General features: G+C 37.9%; 1 protein-coding gene across 1 annotated transcript in view; it reads right to left on the reverse strand.

The window, feature by feature from the left end:
* Positions 1–21,311: 21,311 nt before the first annotated feature.
* FAM171B (family with sequence similarity 171 member B) overlaps positions 21,312–26,058 on the reverse strand; it is a 73,865-nt gene continuing 69,118 nt past the window's right edge. Inside the window, exon 8 of the mRNA XM_061433350.1 lies at positions 21,312–25,877. Within this exon, the coding sequence (XP_061289334.1) occupies positions 24,530–25,877 (1,348 nt within the window). The 3' untranslated portion in view covers positions 21,312–24,529. The remainder of the gene's footprint in view (positions 25,878–26,058) is intronic.

A 26,058-nucleotide genomic window follows, 5' to 3' on the forward strand; every position in this document is an offset into this window, starting at 1 on the left:
CCAAAAACATATCTTTCCATCTGTTTGTTGTCATCTTTGATTTCTTTCATCAGTGTCTTATGTTCAGTATACAGGCTTTTTGCCTCCATAGGTAGGTTTATTCCTAGGTATTTTATTCTTTTTGATATGATGAAAAATGGAATTGCTTCCTTAATTTTTCTTTCTGATGTTTCATTGTTAGTATATAGGAATGCAAGAGATTTCTGAGTATTAATTTTGTGTCCTGCAACTTTACTGAATTCATTGAGCTCTAGTAGTTTTCTGGTAGCATATTTGGGATTTTCTATGTACAGTATCATGTCATCTGCAAACAGTAACAGTGTTAAAACTTCTTCCTTTCCAATTTATAGTCTATGTCTTTTTCTTCTCTAATTGCCATGGCTAGGACTTCCAAAACAATATTGAATAAAAGTGGTGAAAGTGGACATCCTCATCTTGTTCCCCTTCTTAGAGGAAATACTTTCAGCTTTCCACCTTTGAGAATAATCTTAGTGTGGACTTGGCATTTATGGCATTTATTATGTTGAGGTAGGTCCCCTCTATGCTCTCTTTCTAGGGGGTTTTTGTCAAAACAAACAAACAAAAAAGAATGTTAAACTTTACCAAAAGACTTTTCTGAATCTATTGAGATTATCATAGGGTTTTTATTCTTCTTTTGGTTAATGTGGGGTGTCACACTGATTTGTGCATATTGAAGAAGCCTTGAATCCCTGGGATAAATCCCATTTGACCATGGTGTGTAATCCTTTTAATGTATTTTTAGATTTGATTTGTTACTATCTTTTTGAGGAATTTTGCATCTATTTTCATCAGTGATATTGACCTCTGATTTTCTTTCTGTAGTAGCTTTGTCTGGTCAGAGTGATGGTGGCCTCATAGAATGAGTTTGGGAGTGTTCCTTCCTTTGCAATTTTTGCTAAGAGTTTCAGAAGGATAGATGTTGACTCTTCTCTGAGTATACTTTGAGAGAATTCATCTGTGAAGGCATCTGGTCCTGGACATTTGTTGAGAGTTTTTAAGTCACAGTTCCAATTTCAGTTCTTGTGATTAGTCTGTTCATATTTTATGTTTCTTCATGGTTCAGTCTTAGAAGGTTGTAACTTTCTAAAAATAGTTCCGTTTCTTTTAGGTTGTTCATTTTATTGGCATATAGTGGCTTAAAGCCCTGTCTTGTGTGCTCAGTTATGTCAGACTCTTTGTGGCCCAATGGATGGTAGCCCATGAAGCTCCTCTGTCCATGGTATTTTCCAGGCAAGAATACTGGAGTAGGTTGCCATTTCCTACCCCAGAAAATCCTCCTGACTCACGGATAGAATCCATGTCTTATGGTAGTTCTAAGGATTCTTTGTATTTTTATGGTGTCAGTTGTAACTTCTTCTTTGTCATTTCTAATTTTATTGACTTGGGCCCCCTCCCTTTTTTCTTTGATGAGTCTAGCTGAAGGTTTATCAATTTTGTTTCTTTTCAAAGAACCAGCTTATATCTTCATTCATCTTTTCTATTGTTATCTCTGTTTCTATTTCATTTGTTTCTGCTCTGATCTTTATGATTTCTTTCCTTCTACCACCTTTGGGGTTTTGTTTGTTCTTTTTTCTCTAGCTATTTTAGATTAAGATTACATTGTTTATTTGAGATTTTTCTGGTTTCCTGAGATAAGCATATATTGCTATAAATTCCCCTCTTAAAATTGCTTTTCCTGCATCTCATAGGTTTTGGATCATTGTGTTTTCATTGTCATTTGTCTCTACGTATTTTTTCTTCTTTGATTTCTCCAATGATCCATAGTCGTTTAGTAACATATTGTTTAGCCTCCACATGCTTGTGCTTTTTTTTTACCATTTTTTTTTTCTTTCTGTGACTGATTTCTAATCTGATAGCATTGTAGTTGGTAAGATACTTGATATGATTTCAATCTTCTTAAATTTACCATGGATTGTTTTGTGACCCAGTATGTGATCAGTTTTGAAGCATGTTCCATGTGCACTTGAGAAGAATGTGTATTTTGCTTTTGGATGGAATGTTCTATAAATATTAAGTTCATATCATCTAATGTGTCATTTAAGGCCTATATTTCTTTATTGATTTTCTGTCTGAATATTCTGTCCATTGATGTAAATGGGGTGTTATTGTAATTGTGTAACTGCTATTATATACTGTTATTATGTAACTATCAATTTCTCCTTTAATGGCTATTAGGATTTGCCGTATATATTGAAGTGTTTCTATGTTTGGTGCATATATATTTACAATTGTATACCTTCTTCTTGATTGATTCCTTGGTCGTTATGTAGTATCTTTTGTTTCTTGTAATAGTATTTTAAAATCTATTTTCTCTGATATAAGAATTGCTATTCCAGCTTTCTTTTGGTTTCCATTTATATGGAAAATATTTTTCCATCCCCTCTCTTTCAGTCTGTATGTGTCCATAAATCTGGGTCTCTTATAGACAACATATATACATGTCTTGGTTATGTATCCATTCAGCAAGTCTGTGTCTTTTGGTTGAAGGATTTAATTCATTTCTATTAATGTAATTATTGATATGTATGTTCTTATTGACATTTTGTTAATTATTTCAGATTTGGTTATGTAGGTCTTATTTCTTACCTTCCTTTTTTGTTTTCTTCTCTTGTGATTCAATGCCTATCTTTATTATTGTATTTGAATTGGTTTATCTTGTTAGTGTATCTATTGTAGCTTTTTGGTTTGTAGTTTGCATGAGGTTTTGATGTAGCAGTCTATATATATACATACACACATAATAGCCTTTCAAGTTGCTGGTCCCTTAATTTCAAATGCATTTCCAGTATCCTGCATTTGTACTTTTCTCTTCTCATGTTTGCTGGTTTTGATATCATATTTGTGTGGATGATTTTCTACCTTTATTGTATGTCTGTCTCCACCAGTGAGCTTTCCCAATTGTAATTTTCTTATTTCCAGTTGTGACCTTTTTTTCCTGTATAAAAGAAGTTCATTTAGCATGTGCTATAAAGCTGGCTCAGTGGTGCTGAATTCTCTTAGCTTTTGCTTGTTTATAAAGCTTTTGATTTCTCCACTGACTGTGAATGTAAGCCTTGCTGTGTAGAGTATTCTTGGTTATAGTTTTTTTTTTTTTTTCTTCCTTTCATCACTTTAAATGTATCAAGGCATTTACTTCTGTCCCAAAGAGTTCCTGCTGGAAAATCAGCTGGTAACCTTATGGGAATTCCCTTGTATGTTTTTGGTTGCTTTTCCCTTGTTGCTTTTAATATTTTATCTTCGATTTTATAAATATGATTAACATGTGGCTCTTGCTCCTTGGATTTACCTAGTGTGGGACTCTCTGCTTCCTGGACTTGAGTGAGTGTTACTTTTCCATATTAAGGAAATTTTCAGCTGTTGTCTCTTCAGATATTTTGTCAGGCCCTTTCTCTCTCTCTTCTCTTTCTGAAACTGCTATAAAGTGAATGTTTGTGTGTTTAATGTTCCAGAGGTCTCTTAGTCCTCATTTCTCTTCTTTTTTCTGTTCTGTGGCACTGATTTCCACCAATGTGTCTTCCAGCTCCCTTACTTGTTCTTCCATCTTATTTATTCTGTATTGATTCCTTCTGGTTTATTTTTATTTCAGTTATTGTATTGTTCATCTTTGTTTCTTCTTTAAAGTTTCTAGCTCTTTATTAAACAATTCTTATATTCCCTCCATCTCTGCCTCTATTCTTTTCCCAAGATCTTGGATCACCTTTGCTATCATTTCTCTGAATTATTTTTCAAGTAGATTGCCTATCTCCACTGTACTTATTTGTTCTTCTGGGGTTTTATCTTGTTCATTTATCTGGAACATATTTCTGTGCTGTCTCATTTGTCTAACTTTCTGTGGTTGTGGTCTCTGTTCTCAGGCTGCAGAATTATAATTCTTGGTTAGTGAAATTGGTCCAGGGGCTTGTGCAGGCTCCCTGCTGGGAGAGACTGGTGCCTACCCACTGGTGGGTAGTGGTGGGTCTTGTCCCTCTAGTGGGCAGCCATGGGGTGTGTTTTTAGGCAGATGTTGGCTCAATGACTTTAGACAGCCTGTCTACTGACAGGTGGGGCTAGTTTGGGTCTTTCTGGTAGTTTGGCCTGAGGTGTACTGGAGTTGTACTGGAGCCATTTGAATGCAGAGTTCCAAAAAATAGCAAGGAGAGATAAGAAAGCCTTCCTAAGTGATCAATGCAAAGAAATAGATGAAAACAATAGAATGGGAAAGACTAGAGATCTCTTCAAGAAAATTCAAAACACCAAGGGAATATTTCATGCAAAAATAGGCAGAATAAAAGACAGAAATGGTATGGACCTAACAGAAGCAGAAGATATTAAGAAGAGGTAGCAAGAATACACAGAAGAACTATACAAAAAAGATCTTCATGACCCAGATAATCACGATGGTGTGATCACTCACCTAGAGCCTGACATCCTGGAATCCGAAGTCAAGTGGGCCTTAGGAAGCATCACTATGAACAAAGCTAGTGGAGGTGATGAAATTCCAGTTGAGCTATTTCAAATCCTGAAAGATGATGCTGTGAAAGGTCTGCACTCAATATGCCAGCAAATTTGGAAAACTCAACAGTGGCCACAGGACTGGAAAAGGTCTGTTTTCATTCCAATCCCAAGGAAAGGCAATGCTAAAGAATGCTCAAACTACTACACAATTGCACTCATCTCACACACTAGCAAAGTAATGCTCAAAATTTTCCAAGCCAGGCTTCAACAGTACCTGAATTGAGAACTTCCAGATGTTCAAGTTGGTTTCAGAAAAGGCAAAGGAACCAGAGATCAAATTGCCAACATCCATTGGATTATTGAAAAAAGCAAGAGCATTCCAGAAAAACATTTACTTCTGCTTTATTCACCATGCCAAAGCCTTTGACTATGTGGATCACAACAAACTGTGGAAAATTCTTCAAGTGATGGGAATACCATACCACCTGACCTCCCTCCTGAGAAATCTGTATGCCAGTCAAGAAGCAACAGTTAGAACTGGACATGGAACAACAGACTGGTTCCAAATTGGGAAAGGAGTACATCAAGGCTGTATATTGTCACCCTGATTATTTAACTTATATGCACAGTACATCATGAGAAATGCTGGGCTGGGTGAAGCACAAGCTGGAATGAAGATTGCCAGGAGAAATATCAATTACCTCAGATATGCAGCTGATACCACCCTACTGGCAGAAAGCGAAGAACTAAAGAGCCTCTTGATGAAAGAGAAAGAGGAGAGTGAAAAAGTTGGTTTAAAACTCAACATTCAGAAAACTAAGATCATGGCATCTGGTCCCATCATTTCATGGCTCATAGATGGGGAAACAGTGGAAACAGTGACTGACTTTATTTTGGGGGGCTCCAAAATCACTGCAGATGGTTATTGCAGCCATGAAATTAAAAGACTCTTGCTCTTTGGAAGAAAAGCTATGACCAACCTAGACAGAACATTAAAAAGCAGAGACATTACTCTGCTGAGAAAGGTCCATCTAGTCAAAGCTATGGTTTTTCCAATAGTCATGCATGGACATGAGAGTCAGACTATAAAGACAGCTGAGCACCGAAGAATTGATGCTTTTGAACTCTTGAGAGTCCCTTGGACTGCAAGGAGATCCAACCAGTCCATTCTAAAGGAAGTCAGGGCTGAATGTTCATTGGAAGGATTAATGCAGAAGCTGAAACTAATACTTTGGCTACCTTATGTGAAGAACTGACTCCTTGGATAAAGCCCTGAAGCTCGGAAAGATTGAAGGCAGGAGGGGAAGGGAACGACAGAGGATGAGATGGTTGGATGGCATCACCAACTCAATGGGCATGAGTTTGAGTAAGCTCCAGGAGTTGGTGATGGACAGGGAAGCCTGGCGTGCTGCAGCCCATGGGGTCTCAGAGTTGGACATGACTGAATGACTGAACTGAACTGTACTGGAGCCTACAGGCCATTGGGTGGGGCCTGTCTCAGTGCTGAAATGGTGACCTCTAGGAGAGTTTACACTGATTAGTACACCATGGAATGTCCATCACAGTGTCGTTGCCCCCACAGTGAGCCACAATTGACCCCAGGTTCCCCAGGAGACCCTCCAAGACCTGCAAGTAATGTGGCCCAGGCTACTAAGGAGTCACTGTTTTGCCTTGGTCCTTGTACATATGAAACCTCCATGACTGGAGTCACTGTTTCTCGCAGTCCTAAGGAGCTCCTGCACCAAAGCCTTGCTGGCTTTCAAAACCAAGTGCTCTTAGGAGCCTTCCTCTAAGCCAGATCCTAAGCTCGGGAGTCTAAGGTGGGGCTCAGGAATTCAGTCCTATGGGAGAAACTCTGCGATAAAATTATTTTCCAGTTGTGCATTGCCCAACTTGGAGTTATGGCGTTGGATTATATAGCAAAAGCATCTCTCCTACCATCTCGTTGAGGCTTCTTCTTTTATGGTAGGTTCAAGTCTTTTTTCTTTTTTGTTAATATTTGTTCAGAAGTTTGTTGTGATTTTGGTGTCCTCATGAGAGGAGGTAAACTCAAGTGCTTTGCTTGCCATTTTATCTCCAGTCTGTTTCATTTATTTTTGCTCTGATTTTTATTGTTTTTTTTTTAACTTATCTTTGGTTATGTTTTTTCCTTCTTTTTCAAGTTCTTTTAGGTGTAAGTTAGATTTTCTTATTTGAGATTTTTCTGTTTCCTGAGGTAGGCTTGTACTGCTATGAAGTTCTCTATTAGAACTGTTTTTGCTGTGTCCCACAGGTGTTGAATCACTGGGTTTCCATTTTCATTTGTCTTCAGTTATTTTTATTTCCTCTTTGTTTTCTTCAATGACTCATTGGTTAGTAGCACATTGTCTAGCCTCCATGTATTTGTGGACTTCGCAGTTTTTTACTGTAATTGATTTCATTTTCTCATTAAAAATGCTTGATATGATTTTAACCTCCTGTGACCAATCTGGAGAATGTTCCATGTGCATTTGAAAAGAATGTACTCTGCTGCTTGCATAGAAGGTTTTCTATATATCTTATTAAGTTCATCTGCTCTGATGTGTTAAGACCCATGTTTTTCTATCGATTCTATGTCTAGATGATCTGTCCATTGGTGTAAGTAGGTCCCACACTATTATTTTGTTGCTAATATTTTCTACTTATGTGAGCTGATATTTGCTTTATGTCTTCAGGTTCTTTTGTGTTGAGTGCACATATATTTATGAATGTTCTGCCCTCTTTTTGTATTGGGACCCTTTTCACCATGTGACATTCTTCTTTGTTCCTGTTCCATTTTTTGTTTTGAAGTTTATTTTGTCTGGTATATGAATTCCGACCCCAGCTTTCTTTTGGTTTCATCTGTACGCAGTACACGTTCCTGTCCCCTCACTTTCAGTCTGTGTGTTTAGAGCTGGTGTGAGTCTCTTCTGGTAGCATGTGTATGTGTCTTATTTTTTATCCATTCAATCACTCAGTGTCTTTTGATTGGAACATTTACCACGTTTACATTTAAGGTAATCACTTAAAAGTATTATTTATTGCCATTTTGTTCACTGTTTACAGGGGTTTTTTTTTGTTTGTAATTCTGTTTCTCTCTTCTGTTTTTGCTCCATTCCTTTGTGATTTGATTACTGTCTTTAGAGCTATAATTGTGTAACTTTCTATTTTCTGAGTGTGTATCTGTTACAGGTTTTTAGTTTGTGGTTACCATGAGGTTTATATATAATTAGTTTAAATTGATCTCATAAGTTTGAACACATCCTAACAACCCTGTATTTTTAGTCCCCAACGCCATGAGTAATACTTTTGACATCATATTTCACATCTCTTTGTTTTCTGTATCCCATTTATTCATTGTGAATAAAGATGTTTTTACTATCTTAAAATGTTCATACAATTTTTAAAGTTTAAACTCCATTTACAGTTATTACAAAATGTTGGTATATTCCCTATGTTATATAATACATTCTTGAGGCTAACTTGTACCTCCCACTCCACATTGATATTGCCCCATTGACTCCTCCCCACTGATAATCGCTAGTTTATTCTCTACATCTGTGAGTCCACTTCTTTTTGTTATATTCACATTTGTTATGTATTTTTAGATTCCACATATAAGTAATATCATTGTGTATTTGTCTTTCTCTGTCTGACTTACCATAAAATCTCCAAGTCCATTCACATTGCTTAAAATGGTAAAATTTCATTCTTTTTTATGTCTGAGTATTATTCCATTGGGGGTGTGTGTGTGTGTATAACATATACATATATATGCTACAAATTCTTTGTTCAGTCATCTGTTGATGAATGTTTAGGTTGCTTCCGTATCCTGGTAATTGTTAATAATGTTGCTGTAAACTTTGGGGTGCACGTGTCTTTTCAAGTTGACAGTGAAAGTCACTCAGTCATGTCTGACTCTTTGTGACCCCATGGACTGTACAGTTAATGGAATTCTCCAGGCCACAATACTGGTGTGGGTAGCCTTTCCCTTCTCCAGGGGCATCTTCCCAACCTGAGGATTGAACCCAGATCTCCTGCATTGCAGGTGAATTCTTCACCAGCTGAGCCACCAGGGAGGCCCATGTTTTTAAGTTAGTGCCTTGGTTTTTTTGGATATGTACGCGGGAGTGGAATTGCTGGGTCATATGGTAGTTCTATTTTTAGTTTTTTTGACTAACATCTGGACAGTTTTCCACAGGGGTTGCACCAATTTACATTACTAGCAACAGTATAGGAGGGTTCCCTTTTCTCCACATCCTCTCCAATATTTTTGATTTGTATTCTTTTTGATGATAGTCATTCTGACTGGTGTAAGATGATATCTCATTGTGATTTTGATTTGCACTTCCCTGATGATTAATGGTATTGAGCATCGTTTCATATACCTGTTGGCAATCTTCATATACTTTGGAAAAATATCTAGTCCGGTCTTCTACCCATTTTTTTTTTTCCAGGCAAGGCTTTCCTGGGGCCCAGGAGGAAGTGAGAACAAACAGTTTCCCTTCCTACTCACTCATGGGGTGGAGGAGTGGGAGATAGAGAAGGGAGAGGTGAGCTTGTTCCTTATGTAGGGTGAGGGTAGGGGTGTGTCCAGGGGTCAGGCTGGAGTGGTGGCTTAGGTGGTTTGCCCAGCGCTCTGGTGGTGTTGAAGGTAGGGGCATGCTCAGTACTCTGCTGTTGCTCCCAAGACCCTGATTTTACTCCTGGCTCTTGAGAAGTAGCAATAGGGGTTTTCTGGTCTTTTGTATATTTTGTCCAGAATTTGCCCTAATTGTACATGCATGCAGCTATTTTTAGTCACATACAGTTTCTTTGTATTTTGTTGCTGGAGGAGAGGTTTGTCCAGGTGTAAGCATTGTAGCACCACAATAAAAGGTCCCAGGTCCCAGCCTGTCTCATTCCTCCCTGAGAGACTCTACACCCTCATTCTTATTGTGATCAGAAAAAATGTTTGAAATAATTTCTATACTCTTTAATCTGTTGAGATTAGTTTTGTGCCATAGTATATAGTTAATCCTAGAGAATATTACAGGTGCACTTGAATGTGTATTCTGTTTTTGTTTTTTAATGTAATATCAGGAAAATATCAATTAAGCCTGACTTCTGTTGAATCATTTAGGATCTTCTTGCCTCATTGATTTTTCTATCTAGATCTATCCATTGATGTGAGTAGTTTTAAGGTTTCCTACTATTATTGTATTCCCGTCAAAATCCCCTTATGTCTCTATTTGTTTTATATATTTGGGTGCTCCTATATTAGGTGCATGTATGTTGATGAGTGTAAAATCCTCTTGTATTGACCCTTTTATTGTTATATAGTGTCCTTCTTTATCTATCTTTATGGCCTTTGTTTTTAAGTCTATTTTGTCTGATATGAGTATTGCAACTCCCATTTCTTATCATGTCCATTTGCATGAAATATTTTTTTCATCCCTTCACTTCAGTCTATGCATGTCCTTTGCCCTAAGTGGGTCTCTCATAGGCAGAATATTATAGGCTCTTGTTTTTTTTATCCAGTCTGCCACTCTTTTGATTGAAGCATTCAGTCCATTGACATTTAACGTAATTATTGACACGTGTATTTATTGCCATTTCAAACCTTGTTTTCCAGGTGATTCTGTTTCTTCTTTGCTTCTTTTTGCCTTTTTTTGTGTGTATGTGGTTTGATTATTCATTTTATGCTTGTATTCTCTTCTTTTTTGGTTTTTGTAAAATCTATTGTATGTTTTTGATTTGTGGTGACCTGTTTTTAAAGTATGTTAACCCCTTCCTGTATCTTCGTGCTTTAGGCTTTTAGTCATATAGGCTCAAGTGAAAGTCGCTCAGTCATGTGACCCCAAGGACCATACAGTCCATGGAGTTTTCCAGGCCAGAATACTGGAGTGGGTAGCCATTCCCTTCTCCAGGCATTCTTCCCAACCCAGGGATTGAACCCAGGTCTCCCGCATTACAGATAGATTCTTTACCAGCTGAGTCACCAGGGAAGCCCAAGAATACTAGAGTGGGTAGCCTATCCCTTCTGCAGTGGATCTTCCTGACCCAGGAATCAAACCAGGTCTCTTGCATTGCAGTCGGATTCTTTACCAGCTGAGTTACCAGGGAAGCCATTCTTAAAAAAACAAAACAAAACAAAACAAACCTATACTTTTTACTCTCTTTCCCCACATTTTATGATTTTGATATCCCTTTTTTTTTTTTTTTAACATCTTCATGTTTAGTCTTGGCTGTTCCCTGCATTTATTATCACTCTCACAAGTAGTTTTTTCCTTTTTGATCTGTATACTGGTGTATTTAAGTGAATTACTTTCCAATTGTGATTTCCTCCTTCTTATATCTTCTTGCTTTATTTCTATTTAGAGCAGACCTTTTGATATTTTTAAAAAATAAGTTTGTATTGCTGTATTCTTCTAGTTTTTGCTTGTCTGAGAGATTACTTCTCCTCCTATTCTAAATGATAATCTTGCTGGGTAGATTATTCTAGGTTGAAGATTTTTCCTTTCAAGCTCTTTGAATATATTTTTGAGTATATTAAAATATATTTGAATATTTAAATATATTTTGAATATATTTTACAATTCCCTTCTGGCCTGCAATGTTTCTGTAGAGAAATCAGCTGATAGCCTTTTAAGATTCCCTTGTAATTAACATTTTTCTGGCTGATTTTAGAATTCTGTTTAACTTTTGACATTTTTATTATGTCTTGGTGTAGGTCTGTTGGGTTCATTTTGCTTGAGACCCTCTATGTTTCCTTTATCTGGATATCGGTTTTCTCTTTTAGGTTTGGGAAATTTTCAGTTATATTTCTTCAAATACATTTTTAATCCCTTTTTCTTCCTTCTCCTTCTGGAATCCCTGCTGTGCACAGATTGGCACACTTTATATTATCCCATCAGTTCAGTTCAATCGCTCAGTCATGTCCAACTCTTTGCGACCCCATTAACCACAGTACGCCAGGCCTCCCTGTCCATCACCAACTCCCAGAGTCCACCCAAACCCATGTCCATTGTGTTGGTGATGCCATCCAACCATCTCATCCTCTGTCGTCCCCTCTCCTCCTGCCCTCAATCTCCCCCAGCATCAGAGTCTTTTCAAATGAGTCAGCTCTCCGCATCAAGTGGCCAAAGTATTGGAGTTCTCAGCTTCAATGTCAGTCCCTCCAATGAACACCCAGGACTGATCTTCCTTAGGATGGACTGGTTGGATCTCCTTGCAGTCCAAGGGACTCTCAAGAGTCTTCTCCAACACCACACTTCAAAAGCATCAATTCTTCTGCACTCTACTTTCTTTGTAGTCCAACTCTCACATCCATACATGACCACTGGAAAAACCATAGCCTTGACTAGATGGACCTTTGTTGGCAAAGTAATGTCTCTGCTTTTGAATATGCTGTCTAGGTTGGTCATAACTTTCCTTCCAAGGAGTAAGTGTCTTTTAATTTCATGGCTGCAATCACCATCTGCAGTGATTTTGGAGCCCAGAAAAATAAAGTCTGACACTGTTTCCACTGTTTCCCCATCTATTTCCCATGAAGTGATGGGAACAGATGCCATAATCTTAGTTTTCTGAATGTTGAGCTTTAAGCCAACTTTTTCACTCTATTTCACTTTCACCAAGAGGCTCTTTAGTTCTTCTTCACTTTCTGCCATAAGGGTGGTGTCATCTGCATATCTGAGGGTATTGATATTTCTCCTGGCAATCTTGATTCCAGCTTGTGCTTCCTCCAGACCAGTGTTTCTCATGATGTACTCTGCATATAAAGTTAAATAAGCAGGGTGATAATATACAGCCTTGACTTACTCCTTTTCCTATTTGGAACCAGGCTGTTGTTCCATGTCCAGTTTTAACTGTTGCTTCCTGACCTGCATACAGGTTTCTCAAGAGGAAGGTCAGGTGGTCTGGTATTCCCATCTCTTGAAGAATTTCCCACAGTTTATTGTGATCCACACAGTCAAAGGCTTTGGCATAGTCAATAAAGCAGAAGTAGATGTTTTTCTGGAACTCTCTTGCTTTTTCCATGATCCAGCAGATGTTGGCAATTTGATCTCTGTTTCCTCTGCCTTTTCTAAAACCAGCTTGAACATCTGAAAGTTCACGGTTCACATATTGCTGAAGCATAGGCCTCTTATATTGCTTTTATTTTTTATTTGGCTTTCTGTCTGCTGTTTTGGTTGGATAATTTCCTTTATTCTATCTTCCAGATCACTTATTCTTTCATCTGTATTATTCATTCTGCTATTCTTTGCCTTTAGCTCATTTTTTGTCTCAGCAAAGAATTTTTCAAATTTCTCTTAGCTCCTCCTTTTTTTCCCTTTTACAATAACTTGCATTTCTGTTAATAGCCTTTCTTAATTCCATATTTTCATTTCTTCCTTTTTGAACTCAGTGTCTATTAGCCTGAAGAGGTCTCTTTCATTGCTTGTTCCTTCAGGGAAATTCTCTTCGTCTTTCAACTGGAAGTCATTCCTCTGCTTCTTCATTTTGCTTATATTTCTCTTAGTCTCTGAGCTTAGGAGAAACAATTATCCATTGTAGTCTAGGGGCTCTATTTATATGCAGGTGAATCCCTGTGTATCTTGTGTGAGTTTAATATCTTTTTGGAATGTGGACTGTATTTGGTTTAGATGCTTGCCTCTCTTTCCTCAGTATGTGCTAGCTATTATCCTTTTCTAGGGGGTGTGCAGACACTTGGCCCATGCCTGCTCCCAGGTAGGTGGGGATAGCAGTTGGCACCCAGTCTTGGGATTCTTGGCAATAGCAGTGATCAGCACCTGCTTCTGGAGTCCAGGGTATCAGAGGTAGCTCACACATCCCATCCCCTGAGCTCACGTAGGCAGTGTCCTGCTGCCTGGGAGCACGCATGTGGAGAGAGAAGTGCTAATGGAAGTTCCAGCCCTCTCCTCACATACCTCATCTTCTTGCCTCTCTGGCACACTCACATTTCTTCCTATACTCCCTTGGTTGTGATGTATCACACCCTGGCTCCCTCAAACTGTATCCACAGTCCTCTCTCAGGCTCTAACTCTAACACCTGAGCCTCAGCACCCATCCCCCACCTGCCCCAGCAAGGCGCATTGCAAGTGAAGGCGTGCCAGGAGGTGGTGTCCCCATCTGTGCAGGTCTCTCTCTGCTTTGCCTTCCACAAACTGATTGTTGTGTTCTCTGGGTTCCCCCTCTGTCCTGACTGGTCTCCCCTCCTCTCAGGGTGGGGAAACATTTCCTCTTTCACAGCTCTCTCCCTAAGGTGCAAGTCCCATCTGATTCCTTTTTGTCTTTTCTTCTTTTTTTTTTTTTTTTTTTTGCTTTGTTTTACCCAGTTACTTGGAGATTTTCTTGCCCTTTTGGAAGTCTGAGGTCTTCCTCCAGCTTGAAGTAGCTGTTCTATGAGAATCGTCCCACATGTAGAGGTATTTTTGATGTATTTGTGGGAGGAGGTGAGCTCCATGTCCACCTCTGCCACCATCGTGATCTGATCCCCCAAAGAAATAATTCTTATTCCCACTTCATCTGATGGCATCACAATGCCAACTCCCACAGTACTTTTTTCCCACTTACTCTAGGAGAGGAAAGCAATCTAATCATAGAAAGAGGTGTCTGCATCCCCTTATTGTAGGTACCCCCAAACTTTGCCAAACTTCCCCAGTGATCTTGCCCCCCCCACTGAAACATCTGAGAAGAGTACGAGTAAACTGCTCCTTTGACCACCACAGGGGTGAGGTGAGCTGATAGCTCCCTTCAGTAACACCCCCTCCCCAGAAGGAGCACTTCTCTGCTTCCTTGTTGTCTTCTTAGATTAATGAAATGGGGAGCAGGGTGAATTTAACACCAGTTCTGCAAAAAGGTTGCTCTCAACCAACCCTTCAAAGAGATGGTTGATATCTGATAACTGAGGGTTCTCTGGACTTAAAACACATGTGTTTTATTCTACAGACTTGAGTCTTCAGGTTACCAGGAAATCTCCTACTCAACGTTTTGGTCCATTCTTTTACAAGTTTTAGAATACATTCAAAATATCAGTGAAGAGATCAAGAAAATGTTAATTCTTAGAAACAGTTTTTTCTGAAGGAAATGGTGTGAGCGAATACTTTTAATTTGTAAAACATTTTAGAGTAATAAAAAGGTAGGAAACTACTAGAATGAGGATGTGTAGATTCCTTTGATTCATGAATCACTGAATAATGGGTTCATAAAATCCTCTTCTTCATGCCTTGCTGTTAAATTATTCTAGGTAGCTGAGTAGTTATTGCATTATATGGGATTTAATATGAAGTATGGGAGGCAAATGATACAGGAGAGCAGTGAGTTTACCCAGTTTGTCAAATCCCCTAAGTAATTTGAGTGGTTCTCCTCTTTCCCCAATTCCTAATGATACTGATTAAAAGGAAAAAAAGTACAGTAGTTGCTGTAAGGAGAACTCTAGCATCTGGAGGCCTATACTTTGATAATTAGCTAACATGGTGTTAGTGTGCAGTGATAAATCAGCTTTTAATCGGAGATAATCCGATTGGTTAAACAGAGTTGAATCTCAAAAGCAACCCTGCTAATTTATAAATTGGTTAAATGTACAGTCATAGGTCAATAACTCATAATTTGCGTGGTCTGTGCTTTTCCTTTGTACCACCTTCAGTCTTACCATATTGCTGTGATGAACGTTGTCAGACCCACATAACACGAGGAAACTGAAGTTTACTTGAAATGTGAAGAGTCATGGCCTGAACCCAGATCTCCTAATTTTTGCTTCTTTCTTTGTATTTATTGAAAATCTACATTGTAAAAATGAAATATAAAAAAGGAAAAAAATAATGAAATTAACATAAAACAATAATTTGCCACTTATTTTTAAGTAAGATTCTACTTACAAAAAATAAAATTATATTTGAGATATAAACTGAAAGTCATATTTATGAAATTTAAAAGGAGATACCAAAGTCATTGTCTTATTTTCTTTCAACTCTACTACATATACAAGTCTATTTGTTAAAACCTAATATTCTTAAATAGAATTGATATTTTACTTATATTTTATTTATTACACAAAAAATGACACCAATGGAAGTATTTTCTCACCCTCCCTACTCTTTCTTGACCATCTCACCTTTGCCTGTAGCTTCAAACAACCATTTGAAACTCCCCAAATCTCTACTGCCTGCATTGGATTTAACATCTGATGTGACCCTAATAACCCAAGATGGATTCAGAGGTACACAGAAACTCTTCTAGATACCCCACAGATCCTTTTAACTTGGAATATCCAAAAGAAAGTGGCAGGTCTCCTCTCAAGCCTTCCTCCGGCCACCTAGTTACCCCAATAATCAATAATAAACATCAAATGAAAAGATAATAAGAATATATGTAAAACATGTTAATAAACATTTCTGTATTTAGTGGTCACAAGTGTTTTAGAAGTTATTGAAGTTAGAAAAATAAATGCAAAAAAGCAAAATGGCTGTGTGAAGAGGCCTTACAAATAGCTGTGAAAAGAGAAGCGAAAAGCAAAGGAAAAAAGGAAAGATATACCCATTTGAATGCAGAGTTCCAAAGAATAGCAAGGAGAGATCAGAAAGCCTTCCTAAGTGATCAGTGCAAAGAAACATAGGAAAACAAGAGAATGGGAAAGACTAGAGATCTCTTCAAGAAAATTAGAGATACCAAGGGAATATTTCATGCAAAGATGGGCTCAATAAAGGAAAGAAATAGTATGGACCTGACAGAAGCAGAAGATATTAAGAAGAGGTGGCAAGAATATACAGAAGAACTGTACAAAAAAGATCTTCATGACCCAGATAATCACGATGGTGTGATCACTCACCTAGAGCCTGACATCCTGGAATCCGAAGTGAAGTGGGCCCTAGGAAGCATCACTATGAACAAAGCTAGTGGAGGTGATGGAATTCCAGTTGAGGTATTTCAAATCCTAAAAGATGATGCTGTTAAAGGGCTGCACTCAATATGTCAGCAAATTTGGAAAACTCAGTAGTGGCCACAGGACTGGAAAAGATCAGTTTTCATTCCAATCCCTAAGAAAGGCAGTGCCAAAGAATGCTCAAACTACCACACGATTGCACTCCTGTCACACGCTAGTAAAATAGTGCTCGAAATTCTCCATGCCAGGCTTCAACAATACGTGAACCGAGAACTTCCAGATGTTCAAGCTGGTTTTAGAAAAGGCAGAGGAACCAGAGATCAAATTGCCAACATCTGCTGGATCATCAAAAAAGCAAGAGTTCCAGAAAAACATCTACTTCTGCTTTATTGACTATGCCAAAGCCTTTGACTGTGTGGATCACACAAATTATGGAAAATTCTCCAAGAGATGGGAATACCAGACCATCTGGCCTTCCCCCTGATAAATCTGTATGCAGGTCAGGAAGCAAGTTAGAACCGGACATGGAACGACAGACTGGTTCCAAATAGGAAAAGGAGTATGTCAAGGCTGTACATTGTCACCCTGCTTATTTAACTTAGATGCAGAGTATATCATGAGAAATGCTGGGCTGGATGAAGCACAAGCTGGAATGAAGATAGCCGGGAGAAATATCAATAACCTCAAATATGCAGATGCTGCTGCTAAGTTGCTTCAGTTGTGTCCAACTCTGTGCGACCCCATGGACAGCAGGCAGCCCACCAGGCTCCTCTGTCCATGGGGTTCTCCAGGCAAGAATACCGGAGTAGGTTGCCATTTCCTTCTCCCACCCTTATGGTAGAAAGTGAAGAAGAACTAAAGAGCCTCTAGATGAAAGTGAAAGAGGAGAGTGAAAAAGTTGGCTTAACACTCAACATTCAGAAAACTAATATCACAGCATCTGGTCCTATCACTTCATGGCAAATAGATGGGGAAACAGTGGAAACAGTGGCTGACTTTATTTTGGGGGGCTCCCAAATCACTACAGATGGTGATTGCAGCCATGAAATTAAAAGACGCTTACTCCTTTGAAAGAAAGTTATGACCAACCTAGACAGCATATTAAAAAGCAGAGACATTACTTTGTCAACAAAGATCCATGTAGTCAAGGCTATGGTTTTTCCAGTAGTCATGTATGGATGTGAGAGTTGGACTATAAAGAAAGCTGAGCGCTGAAGAATTGATGCTTTTGAACTGTGGTGTTGGAGAAGACTCTTGAGAGTCCCTTGAACTGCAAGGAAATCCAACCAGTCCATCCTAAAGGTGATTGGTCCTGGGTGTTCATTGGAAGGACTGATGCTGAAGGTGAAACTCCAGTACTTTGGCCACCTGATGTGAAGGGCTGTTTCATTGGAAAAGAACCTGATATTGGGAAAGACTGAGGGCAGGAGAAGGGGACGACAGAAAATGAGATGATCGGATGGCATCACGGACTCAATGGACATGAGTTTGTGTAAACTCCAGGAGTTGGTGATGGACAGGGAGGCCTCGTGTGCTGCAATCCATGGGGTCGCAAAGAGTCAGACACAACTGAGCAACTGACTGACTGAAGTTAGGAATCAGGATTTCAAGGTAGTATTTATTTCAAAATGATGGATATTAGAGATAAATTTAAACTGAATAAATTCACTTTAAAATATTTTCTACATAAAACATATCTTTATTTTCCAGACTGAAATATGGGGATATATAAAAATTATTTTGATATGTAATGCACATTGTTTAATAGTTACAATTCTACCTTTCATTATAGTATTTAGGAAATGTTCTTAACTAAGATGTTCAAGTATAATAAGCCCAGAGACTCCTGGGAATGTAATTATCTGGTTTGTTTTGAATCAGACTGTCTGGAGTTAGTCTAGTGTTTTAATAAGGTCCACAGGGATTAGAACTAGTAAATATATGAATTATGAAACTTCTAGTCAACCAGAAGAACATAAGAAGGAAAAATAGAAGACTAAATCATGTGGGAAATTTGAATATCCCTAAAGGACTGTAGAATATTTACAACCATAGCAAATGTAGGTTTGAAAAACAGGAAATATAGGGTACAATCAAGAGAGATTTTTGCCACCAAAGGTTTAAAAAATACCATTTACTTCTCAACATGTAAACTTTCCCAATGGAAATAGACAGATAGTCATCTACTATAGCAATGTGGAGAAAAATTGTATTGCAATGTTTTGATAAACACCACAGATAATTTTAAAATGTGATCTTTAAGCTTAGCTTAGAAAGAAAATAGTTACTTTTCCCCTAAGTAACTTTCCATATGTATCTAATGATAATGTTTCTCCATCATTTATACTTGGTTTTATTAATTTTTGGTACTTAACATTATAAATTGTGATTGTCTAGAAATCAGTTTTTCTCTAGTCAAACTGAAAATGCTTTTATCAAAAAAAGTAAACTCACTGGACAGAGTCCAATTCCAGGTCCTCCAAAGTTCCACATTAAACAGAGGCTCAAAATAAAGGGAAAAAACAAGTCAAAGGAAAAATATTTATTTTGATAGAGAAAACATATCAAAACCAAAGACAAAAGACATTAACCCCACAATTGGTTTAGAGAGCTTACTGTTGAAATTAAGCTGTCTCACTGCATATTAGGATAAAGAAATCCATCTATAAAAAGAAAGCTAAAAGGTGATTTTATGAAGTGTAGATAAAGCAGCACTGTCATATAGTTTAACGTTTTTCCAGCATGTAGTTGAAGGATCCCTGATGAGCTGTTAAATACCTCCTAACGCCACCCCTTTCCTTTCCTATAGTTCCTACACGTTAATTTCCCTTGAGAATATGAACTTCAATCTCTTTGGCAGCTAAATTTCTCATAATGATTTATGAAATCTTATTTTCTATTACAACCAATTCCATGTGAGTTTGAGTCTTGCATGACTCCTCCAGGGGCTGCATCATTTCTGTTAAGACTCCATACTCTCCAAGATGGAGACCAGGCCCTGACAAAGGTAGCTATGGCCTGGCTTGCCCTTGGGAGGGATCCAAACTGAAGTGTCTATTTCAACTCCAGTGTTGAGGGTTATAATCTCCATTGTACTTGTGAGTGGATTCAGACTACAATTGCCATTAGAATTGACCAAAGTTATTTCTGGTACCATATTTATTTATATAAGTTGTACAAAATGCCTAAAAACATGGAAGTCAGGTTTTGTTGTTATTCGGTCGCTCAGTCGTGTCCAACTTTTTGCAACCCCATGGACTGCAGCACGCCAGGTTTCCCTGTCCTTCACTATCTCCCGGAGTTTGCTCAGACTCATTGAGTCAGTGATGCCATCCAGCCATCTCATCCTCTGTCGTCCCCTTCTCCTCCTGCCCTCAATCTTTCCCAGCATCAGGGTCTCTTCTAATGAGTCAGCCCTTCACATTGGGTAGCCAATGTATTGAAGCATCAGTCCTTCCAATGAATATTCAGCATTGATTTCCTTTAGGATTGACTCCTTAACTGACTTCCTTTAGGTTTGATCTCTTTGCTGTCCAAAGGACTCTCAAGAGTCTTCTCCAACACAACTCAAAAGTGTCAATTCTTCAGCACTCAGCCTTCTTATGGTCCAACTCTCACATCCATACATGACTATTGGAAAAAGCATAGCTTTGACTAGAGGGACTTTTTTGACAAAGTAATGTCTCTGCTTTTTAATATGCTGTCTAGGTTAGTCATAGCTTTTCTTCCAAGGTGCAAGTGTCTTTTAATTTCATGGCTGCAGTCACCATCTGCAGTGATTTTGGAGCCCAAGGAAACAAAATCTGTGACTGTTTCCACTTTTCTCCCCATCTATTTGCCACGAAGTGATGGAACTGGATGCCATGATTTTAGTTTTTTGAATGTTGAGTTTTAAGCCAGATTTTTCACTCTCTTTCACCCTCACCAAGAGGCTCTTTAGTTCCTCTTTACTTTCCGCCACGTGTAAGGTTGTTGATTTTTCTCCTCGTAATCTTGATTCCAGCTTGAGCTTCATCCAGCCCGGCATTTCACATGATGTACTCCACATTTAAGTTAAATAAGAGGGTGACAATATATAGCCTTGATGTACACTTTCCCCAGTGCTGAACCAGTCCATTGTTCCATGTCCGGTTCTAACTGGTGCTTTTTGACCTGCATATAGATTTCTCAGGAGGCAGGTAAGGTGGCCTGATACTCCCATCTCTTTAAGAATTTTCTGTAGTTTGTTGTGATCCACACAAAGGTTTTAGCCTAGTCAGTGAAGCTGAAGTAGATGTTTGTCTGGAATTCTCTTGTTTTTCTCTATGATCTGGAAAAACCCAAATGAACTTTCTGGCCAACCCAATACATGAACCTAAGCACTGTTCAATTAACTGAGCAAACAGCCTTAGTGTTATCATTAGTCTTAGGTTTAAAGCTAAAAGAATTTTTTCTTTTTTTTTTTTACAGGGGATATGGGAGGGTGTACTCTATTGTTTTTACTTAGAATATAAAAACTACAACTCCGAAAATAGCTGTCATATTTTCTGGACTTCCCTGGAGGCTCAAATGGTAAAGAATCTGCCTGCAGTACAGGAGACTGGGGTTCAATCTGTGGGTCAGGAAGATCCCCTGGAGAAAGGAATGGCTACCCACTCCGGTATTCTTGCCTGGAGAATCCCATGGAAAGAGGAGTCTGGCAGGCTGCAGTTCATGGGATTACAGAGTTGGACATGACTGAGAGACTAACACTTTCATTTTCATTATCTTGTAAAGTCTTCTCATTGAATGGGAAAATGATTTGTCTATATTCAGCTTTAATAGTCAAAATGTGAACTTTGGAGAACATGAAATACAAAGAGAAATCAAGTTCATTATATAAACATAGGGTATTCAAATATTTATTTTACTATAGGGAGTGTAATCAAGAAAATAATTGAATATTCATCTACCAGATTAAATAACAATTTAGGAAGGAATGTTTCATAGTTTACCCAAAATAAAACAGTGCATCAGATACATTTTTAGATTTTATTATCTTTAATGAACCATTTAACATTTTTACAAATCATCAGATTTTTAACAATTTCCAGCAGTAAATATAGTAGTGATGGCATAAATACACTGAAATGTGAGATTCCTCTGAGGAGAGAATACAAAAGATAGAAACACCTGGAAACGGAGGGCAAAATGTCAATTCTAGTTCTGAGACGGAAATTAACATAGTTAAATTCTTTACAACTCTAGTACACGGAGAAATGAGTAACTCATTCCCTATAAATGAATACGTAACTTTGAGCTTCACCTTCCTGGAAGTTTTGAGGGACATCATTTGACCCAAAGATCCCCAAAACTTTATACTATGTATTGATACCAGAGGATTCAAACATACAGAAAGTGATCTGAAAATGATTGCCAAAGAAGTGCTTTTATTCCTCAATATTTGTGACCTTCGTGGTATACTGTGTATTATAAAAGGGCGTAATCCCTATACAATTGCATAAATGTCATACAAATGGATTTTACAAATTCAATATCATATGTATTCAAAAATACATATAGCTGTGCTTTAGTAAATGAATCCATCAGTTCCTTGAGGGATAATTTTGCTTTTAAGTTATATCCAAAGTATATACAAAGGATCCACAAATGTTAACAATTTGTGACTAAAATTCTCAAGGTTTTCATTTGCAAAAAACTGTGGTGGTTTTCAATTTAAAAATTTTAAGAAAGTTGTGAATATTGCCGGTTTATTATCACTTGGGTTAAGAAAAAGTAGATGGCTTCAGCTCTTTAACAGGAAATTTGTGAACTACTCACAAATGAGAAGTTACACATTTTGGATCATTAGAAAAAGATGAATTACCTATACTTCCCAATTGAGAACAGAATGTGCAGTGTATAAAAAAATAAGATTTTATTCTGAAACCAACAAAAGTATTTCTAGAAAAGCCCTTGGGGATACATCTTCTCATTTCCTTTACACAAGAATGAGTAAGTGGCATACCTTAATGGCATACCCTTATATCAAAGTGTGTATTCCATTACCAAGATGAGAGATTGAACATTTTTTAAGGGTGGGAAAAATATACACTTAAAATGTCAAAGTCAGTACATTACTATATAGTTTCTAACTTCATTCCAACATAATGTTATCAATATAAACTAGACTGAAAAAAGAATTAAATACACAAAGAGATGTTACTGGCATGCAAAATTCATTGTTCCAACGTGAAACACTAGGTCTATATTTATAATAAAAACTGCACATCTGTTTAATTTGGCTAACAGGAAGAAAATGCACATTTAAGAAAGATGTTATCATATCCTTCTAATAAAGCAAGTCTATATCAAAGGCACTTCAGCAGAGCACTAACTCCTTTACCTTTTCCAAATCATTTTCATTTATGTCACCTTAAATACATCTTTCTGTGTAAAACCAGTAAGAAACTGCCTCTAATTTTGGACCGTATCACCCCCTCCCTCAAAAAAGTAAATGTAGTAAATTAACCAAAACATTTCTCTCTTCTATGGATTGGGGTAGAATATAGCAAACTTTTACCTAGATCTTTAAATTCTTTGGGTTAATACAGAAAGGAATGTTATCTGACAGGTTCTATGCTTCAGAAATGGTTACAGGGAAAACCTGGCTGAAGTCTACTGCCTTGGGGGAAAAGCTGTTGTCTTTTGTTGTCTATCTATCTACAGTTTGACTGAAGCTAATGTGGTTAATTTTAGTTCTTACAACTTGTTTATGTGCCTTGGGTCTCTATGTTGCTCCCATCTTAATTAGTAGTGCATGAGAAATAAAGCAATTTAGTTTCATTCCCTGCCCCCGCCCCGCCCCAAGGAAAAGGGTAAGCTGCTTCAGACATTTGCCTTTATGGAAATTTTAAGAAAAATGAGATGAGTTGATTTTAATTAACAAAATTTCATTTTTAGGACATGAATGATAATTCAGAGTTGAAAGCACTTAAAATTTAAAAACAGTTCTTGAATGTGTTCACACTAATTCTCTGCTATGATGGAAAGAATATATTACTTCCAAATCTGGAAAAAAAATGTTATATAACTTAAAAGCATTTACGTGATTTAATAAAAATCTTTTACTTTTCCTGTGAAATTGAAACTGTTGTTCCCAAACATTTTTAGAATGTCAGCAACAAAAAAATCTGGATGTATACCTGGGATCCTGAAGGTATTCTTGAATCTCAAGAGAAATGGCACGTTTTTTCTGCTTGACATTTCAGAAAAAATTGAAACGTTTATTTCCTTTAGCTCCACATATTTTAAGTTTGGATGTTTGTAAGAAAATTTCAATTCATTGATTTTTAAAAATCAAGTTTAATAGTTTAAGTGACTTTTTTTGAATAGAAGAAATATCTGAAAACTAATTTCAGTCTATATGTATCAGTGAGCCTTAAAGATTGGGGAGTGGGAGGAATGACTTATTTTTTTAAAGACTGGTAAAAAATTTTCTTGACAGCTAAGCTCACTTCCCCTTTTGGTAATGGGGAAGGGGGCAAGAAATTTTTAAGTAAAAATTCAGTATCAGAACATTCATTTCTCAGATTTCTAGATAAACTAACATCTTTTTGTGAAGTTTTATCCAAAAACAACCAAAGAGCTGGCATTTCCCTCTCTAACAACCAAGTAGCTTCTTGCCCATCTTAGGTGAGTATGGAATTTACTTTTGGGTTGATACAATATACATGCTGTTTAAAATGAAAGAAAATGTGGTTTGGCCTTTGAACTCTAGAATAACATCAATCCAGAACATTTATCCAGTTATTTTCAAGTATATGCAGTGGAGAATATAATAGTAACATTTCACAAGAGTAATACAGTTTCATTTCTAAATGTTTCACAGGGGTAGTTAAAGCAAAAGCAGTATTTTTGAAAGCAACTTTAGGAGTACACTTTTCACTGTTATTCTTCAGAGTCAGGGCTCAACTTGATGACTGAGCAACAATTTCAGGTACTATTTTACATTTTGAACCCTCAGATACTTCAAATTCATCACCCAAAAATAAATAAAAAGCATAGGCCAGAAAAAAGCATTTCTTGGTAGCCTTCTCACTACTGAATTACCAGTTTACTATTTACTCTGCTTGAGACATGTCCAGGGACCATGAGATTGCTCAGTCTCAGCTTCTTCAGAAGTTCACACAGCAATTTACAATAAAAAGCAAGAATAAACAGCACGAGACAACAGAGACACAACCACTCTTGGTGTTAATTTATGGGAATCAGTGGGCGTTCCTCTCGCTTCTTCCAGATGTTAGTTTTGCTATCTCTCTTGGCTAGTGGTGGTGGTCTGCCCCTTTTTTTAGTGGGGGATATATTGGCTTCAAAATCTTCAGCGGTGCTTTTTCTTCCTGGGGACTCTTCCCCAGGGTGCTCCATGATGGCTCCACTCCCTCCATCTAGGATGTGCCTTAAAGCTGGGTCCTCTGGAGAGCAGACAGTGGTTCCACTCTCACTACTGCTCAGGTCTAAGTCTTCTAAGTAAAGGATCTTAGGCTGATGCATGCTTTTGATGAACGTTTTCTCCCTCTCCAGTTTTCTACTGGAGTGGTGCTCATTCATGTCCACCCCAGAGTCCAGACTCGTGTCATTGCTCTGGGCTCTCTTGCCCTTTTTCAGGTCTATGAAGGAGTGCCTCACCTGTGCGACCGGCTTTCCATCAAGAGACACAAACCAGGCTCTGGGGTGGGGGGAGGGCTTTCCTTTGGACAGTTCTAGGAGGGTCTGTTCTGAAATTCCTTGAAGCTCCGATGAAAAGGGAGTCATTACAACAGCTTCATTTAGTGTTCCAGGAACAGAAACAGATTCCAGGAGGCTGTTTGAATACCGACTCCAATCTGAAGTTTGGGATGGCAAACTCTGTTGACCTTCCAGTGGGAAGTTCTCTTCCCTGGCATCTGGGGGCTGGGCATGAGAATGCATTGGCATTTTTGGTAATGTCTGTGTAAAGTTCTCTCTATTTACTGGTTCCATCAGTTGGCCATAGACTAACTGTCCCTTTCTTGGCAGAGTAGCCGACTTAGCAGGATGCAACTGCTCTGGAGTGGGGAAGAGGTCAGCTGTCTGAAGGATGGCTATGGGCTGGCTGTAGATGTGCATGATCTGCTCTGGAACGTGGGAATGTCCATATGCCTCTTCATTACCTGTGAGATACCTCTTTTCCTCTTGCGTATCACCTAGAGACGAAGACATATTGTTGTTAACATGTTTAAGTTGTTTGGACCCCACATTGGGCTCCAAAGACTGTGCTGGGTTTCTGGAGTAATTATTTTGATTGACTGACAGAAACGAAACATCTTCATTGTAGATTTTTAAATTGTCCCGAGTTTTCACCATGGAAACTCTTTCTTCTGCTTCCACCTTGGATGATTCCTTTTTCTGAGGGCTGTACGAGGAGCTTTTGGCATTGAATAACTGTGATTTGTCCTCGGTTTTTAATGCAACTTTGACTGAACTGATGTGATTTATGTGAGTTGTTGAAGTTGTCTGGTCTCTCTTGAGGACCTCAAGTTTAGTGGTATTTCTTTCTCTTTTCTGTGGAGTACCACACTTATCCCTAGAGTAGAAGAGAAGGCAAAAAAAAAAAAAATTTTTTTTTTCAAACTTATCTAGAAGGTTTCATTAAAAAAAAAATCTCATGTTTATTTTATATATATAATGCTACTGTTAGAATATATCTTTTTTTATTTTAATCTATATTTTAAATATCAAACCACTGCTTTCTACAAACTTTGTAA

The sequence above is a fragment of the Bos javanicus genome, chromosome 2 (assembly GCF_032452875.1).
Source record: "Bos javanicus breed banteng chromosome 2, ARS-OSU_banteng_1.0, whole genome shotgun sequence".
Lineage (NCBI taxonomy): Eukaryota > Metazoa > Chordata > Mammalia > Artiodactyla > Bovidae > Bos > Bos javanicus.